This window comes from Papaver somniferum, chromosome 2, assembly GCF_003573695.1.
Source record: "Papaver somniferum cultivar HN1 chromosome 2, ASM357369v1, whole genome shotgun sequence".
Taxonomy (NCBI): domain Eukaryota; kingdom Viridiplantae; phylum Streptophyta; class Magnoliopsida; order Ranunculales; family Papaveraceae; genus Papaver; species Papaver somniferum.
This window is the reverse complement of record NC_039359.1, coordinates 25,702,914-25,710,832: the sequence shown is the minus strand read 5'-3', so window position 1 is coordinate 25,710,832 and position 7,919 is coordinate 25,702,914. Positions and strand designations below refer to the sequence as shown.

Here is a 7,919-nt window from a genome sequence, read left to right as displayed (position 1 = left end):
AGAATCATATGGAATGCAACACAGGTTTACAGTCAAACTGATTATATTTCTTAAGTATGGATTCAACATAATGAGACTGACTCAGACTATAGCCATTAAAAGTTTTTCTAATCTTCATCCCTAATATGACATCAGCGGGGCCTAAGTCTTTCATGTCAAAGTTCTCATTCAACAGTTTCTTAGTGGTATTAATAACATCCATGTTTGTACTTAGTATAAGCATATCATCAACGTACAAGCACACAATCACACAGGCATCCTTGACAAGTTTAATATAAACACACTTATCAGATTCATTAATTCTAAAACCACTAGAAATCATCACATGATAAAATTTCTCATGCCACTATTTAGGTTCTTGTTTCTATCCATACAAAGTTTTCTTCAGTTTACAAACTTTCTTTTCACAACCTTTAACTACAAATCTTTCGGGTTGTTCCATATAGATTTCTTCATCTAAATCACCATTCAAAAACGCTGTCTTTACATCCATCTGATGTATCTCTAGGTTATGGACAGAAGCTATAGCAATTAACATCCTAATGGAGCTATTTCTACTCACTGGTGAATATGTATCAAAGAAATTTATACCTTCTATCTGTTTATAACCTTTCGCTACCAACCTAGCCTTGTATTTTTCAATAGTTCCATTTATATTTCGTTTTTTCTTGAAAATCCATTTACAACCTATGGCCTTAGACTCTGGAGGTAAATCTACAAGTTCAAAAGTATCGTTTTCTCGAATGGAATCAATTTCACTAATTGAAGCTTCTTTCCACCATGGAGCTTCAGGACAAGTCATGGCTTCTTTATAAGTCTGAGGATCAGACTCGACTAGGTATGTAATGCAACCATGATAGGTTTTCTTTATTTTAACCCTTTTACTTCTTCTAGGTTCTATTTCTGGTTCATCTTCCTCTAAAGGTAATGACTGACTGGTTGACAGAAATTCTTGGGGATCATCTAAACATCTCTTTCGAGAATCACGTTTCATAGGAAATACATTCTCAAAGAACTCGGCATCCCTAGACTCCATGATAGTATTCAACTCCATGTCAGAAATTTCAGAACTCACAACCATAAACCTGTGAGCACTAGAATTTCATAAGCGGTTTCAATTCAGTCTATAAAATGGATCACATACGTCAGACACAATACATTCGAAGTAAAAAAAGCTTTATCAATTAGATATCACACAGCAAAATCAACAGTAACTTTTTTTCCCAACTGCATTGCTTCTTTTTCTTCGTCATAACCTTCAAAAAAAAAAAAATTCTTCTTCGTCATACTGTTTCTATAGATTGATCATTTTCTCCCTCTAGAGATTACTGTTCATAACTTTAAGAAACACCAATGCCATTTACTTATCCTTCTTCTTCTTCCTCTTCCTGTTCACCCCGTGCACATTCTGAACGTCCTATTTTAAGCAAACCTCATAAAAGATGGAGATGTGCATTCACTGTTATTTACTCTTCCAGAGTTTTTCTTTCTTTAGCTAAAAAGATTGCCTCCGTCAAAGAGAACCCGTTTTTCATTGGCCTTTCACGTTCACCGTCTTATGTTTCTCTAGATATTATCAGCAGTGAACAGGATGGAGATAACAGCATCCAAAATGTAAGTTTCTCTATTGTTGGTCATAAGAATCTTATTGATATTGTCAAGGAAAAAAACCTGCAACTATTGAGTCAGTTTGGTGGTGTTCATGGAATCGTAAATAAACTTAAGTGATGTGAATAATGGGATTTGTGGTGGAGATATAGATATAAGTCGCCGCCGTGAATCTTTTGGCACTAATACATATAAAAAACCAGCCTTGAAAGGGTTCTTCCACTATTTGATGGAACCATTCAAAGACACTATTATTCTTATTCTACTAGCATGTGCAGCTCTCTCTATTGGTTTCGGTATGAAAGAGAATTGTATTAAGGAAGGTTGGTATGGTGGTGGAAGTATTTTTGTTGCTGTCTTTCTTGTTGTGGGTGTTTCTGGTGTGAGCAACTTTCGACAATCAAGAGAGTTCAGTAAACTTTCAATGGTTAGTAACAATATTCAGATTGATGTTGTGAGAGATAGGAGAAGACATACCATGTCGATCTTCGATATTGTCGTTGGAGATATGTCTAAAGATTGGAGATCAGATTCCCGCCGATGGATTCACTGCAAGTTGATGAATCGAGTATGACGGGAGAGACTGAACCATTGGAAATTAATGTCAGTAGGAACCCTTTCCTGCTCTCGGGATGCAAAGTGGTAGATGGATATGGAAATATGATTGCAACATCAGTTGGCATGGACACTGCATGGGGAGAGATGATGAGCTCAGTCAGTAATGATTCCAGTGACAGAACACCATTACAAGTTCGGCTTGATAAACTTACTTCATAAATAGGGAAAGTTGGACTGACAGTGGCTTTCCTTGTTCTTGTGGTGCTGTCTGCCCGTTATTTCACCGGTAACACATTAAACAAGTTAGGACAACGAGAGTTCAATGGAAGCAAGACGAAGTTTAACGATGTGATGAACGCAGTGGTCCGCACTATTTCTGATGCAGTAACGATTGTCGTTGTAGCAATTCCAGAAGGCTTGCCGTTGGCTGTGACACTCACACTTGCTTACTCAATGAAGAGAATGATGGCTGATCAGGCCATGGCCGAAAACTAGCTTCTTGTGAAACTATGGGTTCAGCCACCACAATATGTACAGATAAAACAGGTATTCTCACTCTTAACCAAATGAAGGTGACCAAATTTTTCCTTGCCCAAGAAGCCATGAAAGATGAGAAAGCCTCACCCGCAGTCAGCTCCGATATTCTTGAATTTTTCTATCAAGGGGTTGGACTAAACACAACCGGCAGTATTTATGTACCAACTTCGGGAATGACTCCTGAGATCTCTGGTAGTCCAACTGAGAAGTCTCTTCTTTCGTGGGCTGTATCAAATTTGGGAATGGATATGGAGGAATTGAAGCGAAGCTGTACCGTTCTTCATGTAGTAGCATTCAATTCAGAGAAGAAGAGAAGTGGGATTTCCTTGAAGAAGAAGAATTCGAACGCGGTTCATGTGCACTGGAAAGGAGCAGCAGAGATGATATTAGCTATGTGTTCCAGTTATTACGGAAGTACCGGGGTCATACAAGTCATGGGTGAAGGTGAAAGAATGAAACTCGAGGAAATCATCAAAAACATGGCAGACCAAAGTCTTCGATGCATAGCCTTCGCTTATGGTCAGTTCCAAGAAGAAGACTTAGAGAAGAATGATGGTGAAGAGGCAGGTCAAAAGCTAAAGGAAGATGGGTTGACTCTACTGGGACTGGTGGGTCTGAAAGACCCATGCCGTCCTGGTGTGAGGAAAGCTGTGGAAGCCTGCAAAAATGCTGGAGTAAGTATCAAAATGATCACAGGAGATAATATTTTTACTGCAAGAGCAATAGCAACTGAATGTGGCATTCTTGATCCCTCTGATCCTAACTTGAACAACGGAGCTGTGGTAGAAGGAGTAGAGTTCAGAAATTACATTGTGGAGGAAAGGATGGAAAAGGTTGACAGAATTTCTGTGATGGCAAGATCATCTCCATTTGACAAGCTATTGATGGTGCAGTGCTTGAAACAAAAAGGACATGTGGTTGCAGTAACTGGAGATGGCACAAACGACGCACCAGCTTTAAAAGAGGCTGATGTCGGACTCTCAATGGGGATTCAAGGCACCGAAGTTGCAAAAGAGAGCTCAGATATTGTCATTTTGGATGACAATTTTGCTACCGTCGTCACAGTTTTGAGGTGGGGGAGGTGTGTTTATACTAACATACAAAAATTCATCCAGTTCCAGCTAACTGTGAACATTGCTGCTCTAGTAATCAACTTCATTGCAGCCGCTTCTGCTGGTGAAGTTCCTCTTACAACAGTCCAATTGCTATGGGTGAACCTCATCATGGACACTCTGGGAGCCCTAGCCTTAGCCACAGACAGACCTACCGAAGAGCTCATGAAAAACCCACCAGTGGGTCGTAACCAGCCACTAATTATGAATGCCATGTGGAGAAACCTCGTTGCCCAGTCTTTATATCAGATATTCGTCCTCTTGATCCTGCAATTCAAAGGAAATGTTATATTCGGGGTGAATGCGGATGTCAAAAACACCCTAATCTTCAATACTTTCGTTCTGTGTCAAGTATTTAATGAGTTCAATGCAAGGAAGCTGGAGAAGAAGAACGTGTTTGAAGGAGTACTCAAGAACAAGTTGTTTTTAGGGATCATTGGAATCACCATTGTTCTTCAAGTGGTTATGGTTGAATTCCTAAAGAAGTTTGCAGATACAGAGAGGTTGAACTGGGGTCAATGGGGAGCATGTATCGGCATTGCAATCATTTCTTGGCCCATCGGTTGGGTCGTCAAGTGCATACCAGTTCCTGAAAAGCAGTTATTCGATCTTCTCAAGCGACGAAGCTCTTGAACTGGTTTATTCCCTTTCTATTTCTATTATATAGTAAAAAGAAAAGATGTTTGCAATAGGATCTAGATGCATTTCATTTCTTTGTATATGAATTTTTTATAATCCTGAATAGAAATTTAACAACATACATTTGGAAATTGGGTGTTTCTGTGACTACTTCAAATAAATCAAAGGCCAGAACTATATAATGTGAAGCAACAGTCTAGAACCCATTGAGAAACAAAATTACAGGAGCAACAAACTTTCTACACTTGATAACGCCATATTTCCAAGCCATTATTCAACATTTCTTATTCAATTAAATATTTTTTTACCCCATATTGGGGATTTGAATGCAGTGCTGAGAATGCAGTTTTCCTTCAGTAATGGATTAATGTCATTGGAGTATAAGAAAAATAAGAAGACGATGAAAATGCTTTTACCCCCTCAAGTAAAGTTTGATTAATTTTTTTACCATACAAAGAATTAAAGCCTGGAAGAATCAAACCACTCCATCAGCTGTTGATCTTTTTACATTTACAACGAGAAATCAACAATGCAAGGGTCCTCAGTTTGGATTGATCCTCCTCTCAATTTGTAACCCTAAATTTGATTTTCACAAACTAATATTCTGCATGCCAGAGGATGTAGAGAGAGAGAACTGTAAACTGTTCCATTCGATCAAGAAAACGAAAAGAAAAGAGAGACGATTTCAAGTTCCCAAAGAGCCAAAAGTAACTGCGGTCTACACCATGTTTACAATGGTCAAACTAAAGCCATCTGATATCCCATGACTATGATGTTAAGAATGTTGGCGGTGCAATTCCTATCGCTTGCCCGCTTTGTGGAAACTATATCGTTTAATGTCCATTTTCCCCTACTTCATTTCTATATATATACACGTCCTTTTACGTATTTCTTTATCTATTTTCAATTTTAAATTTCATCATCATCGATGACGAGATTCTATGAAGAAAGTAATATAATTATGATTCGGTTTAAATTACAGTAAGAAATGCATCAACCAAGATTGCAACAACTTGATGATGAGAAAGCTGAAGATAAAGAATTGATCGACACTCTAATGCTCGTACATTCGGACCAAGTACGTAGAGTTCCAGAGTCAAAAGAAATATTCTCAAGAAGATATACTTATCGAGGGATTTACCACCAGAAACTGATACACAGTTATTTTCTCCCTAATTGTGTGTACTCTGATCAAGATTCCCAATGTGGGTTCTGCATGCCTCGGCACCTGGTGAAAAAGATTATTGATGAGCTTTGTCGAGTAGAACCTCAATTTAATTGTCAGTTTGATGCACAATATATTGGAGGTCATAGTTCTAAACAAAAAGTTACTTCGGCTCTAAGGATTCTAGGTTATGGCAAACCGGCGGATGCGAACGATGAGTACCTTCGTACGGGGAAATCAACTTCATTCAATTATCTTTCATTTTTTGCGAAGTAATAATTAATCATTTTGGTCCAACGTATTTACTAAAACCAACCAAGGAGGATGTTAGACAAATATTAAGGGAGAATGAGGATAGGGGATTCCCAGGATTGTTAGGTAGTATTGACAGTACGCATTGGGTATGACAGGGATGCCCTGTTTATTGGGATGATCAATATAAGGGTCATTACACGAAACAAACCATTATCCTTGAAAGTTTTCCTTTTTTATGATCGTTGGATATGACACTTCTTTTTTTGTATTTCGGGTTCACAAAATGATATTAATGTTTTTGCAAAAGTAGCCTCTGTTTGAAGATCTAAAACATGGAATTTACCCCTAAGTCTGTTTCACAATCAACGACCATCAATACACTCATGAGTGTTATCTTGCAGATGGTATCTATCCGAAATGGTCAACATTGGTCCAATGTTACCTGTTGATACATGGAAAATCTAACCCCCTAGCAGGGCTGTGGAGCCCCTAATAGGGTGTTAAGTCCAACAGGAATAAAGGGGACTTGGGGACTAAAGCCCAAGTCCACCAAAAAGTATCCATAAAGAAAGAAGGACAACGAAGGAATTAAGAGAAATAAAAGAGGTTGTATTAGAGAAGGAGTGACATTAGTGGTAAATAAGGGGTTTAGGACATGTGGCATGATGTTACAAAAGGAAGGGCTTTTGGGAAAGTCTATAAAAGAAGGTACATAGTACAATGGAAGAAAATTTCTCTTTCATACCATTCCTAGAAAGTGTATCCATTTGGTGTAGCTAGGACGGGTAGGACCGAAATCATATTCACCCTTCAACATTACCGTCAGTCCCTTGGCGACGAAATTGGTAGTTCATACCAGCATCTTAACGATCGTCAAATAGCATCGAGGAAGGATGTGGAACGGACTTTTGGAATTTTGAAGAGGAAGTTCACTATCATTTGTGGATTATATCATGGTTTAAGTCCTCGTGAAATGTACAAGACTATGCTCACTTGCATAATTGTACATAACATGGTAACTCGTTGTGATAAGGAATGAACTAATCATGAAGATGAAGATTTGAGGCCTGAGATTCAACCATAAAGAGGCTTTCCTGCAAGAAACTATGGGAAAATGACTAATTACATTCAGAATCAGAAACTGTATGACAGTTTAAGAGAAAATATGTAAGTGAATCTCTGGGTATGGAAGAGCCGGCGGGCGTAATTTTTAAGTTTTATTTCATGTATTAGTTTAAACATTTAATTATTAATTTGTTTGTAGTTTGTTATTAAGTAGAATGCAACAACATTTATGTAGTAGGGTAAAAACCGATTCTGCTGAAAGTGGTAAATTGGGTGTGCCGTCGAGAAACGAATCTAAGCCCTAAACAAATGTACTGCACAAGATTACTTTAGATTCGAGAGATCAATCTGTACAATTCTGACCTAAACCAAGAAATGGCAGCTCCAGTCTTACTTTGGTCACAAAATGAAGTAGAAGGGTTGATTTTAGGGAGGGAAGCAAAGAAGATGTTGAGATCAGAATGGTGAACAATGAAGGTGTGGTTGTTTTATGACTTGTACCAGAATATAGAACCTTCTTGCAGAATGTAAGCTATCATTTCTTGGTGTATTCTGGATACTTACATTAGTGAACTCTTTTTGTTGAAATAGATTGAAAATCTGTTTATACAAGTCATAGTCGAACACACAATGATCTCATAGGAAGTGGAAGTAGTTGAGTGATGGAGAAGCGGGGATCATGTAAAACCATGTCCCTATTATGAAGGGAAGACCGGTTGGTTTTACACCCACTACTTCTTTACTGCCACTAACTGTCCGCCTTTCCTGACACTTTCTCATAATGGGCGTGTTGCACGCCGTAAACCGCCAGACCAATACCCTGATGAACATCTCCCATTTTGTGACATGTTTGATGTCTCGAGTATTTTGCAGAAAAATACGTAGCAAGTTGCTGAGCGTGTCTTGCTTGCAAGACCTAATTATTTCGACCAATCATTCGCAAGCTAGGCGGTAGGCAGTCATATGTGACAAGTCAAGTT

At 38.4% G+C, this 7,919-nt stretch overlaps 1 protein-coding gene and 1 pseudogene across 1 annotated transcript; both read left to right on the top strand.

Annotated features, from left to right (window-relative positions):
• Positions 1-1,350: 1,350 nt before the first annotated feature.
• Positions 1,351-4,448, top strand: LOC113350760 (annotated as a pseudogene).
• A 994-nt stretch (positions 4,449-5,442) lies between these two features.
• LOC113350759 lies at positions 5,443-5,895 on the top strand. The gene has a single exon (XM_026594882.1). It carries the CDS (start codon positions 5,443-5,445, stop codon positions 5,893-5,895), a length of 453 nt encoding a protein of 150 aa, XP_026450667.1.
• The last annotated feature ends 2,024 nt before the right edge of the window (positions 5,896-7,919 follow it).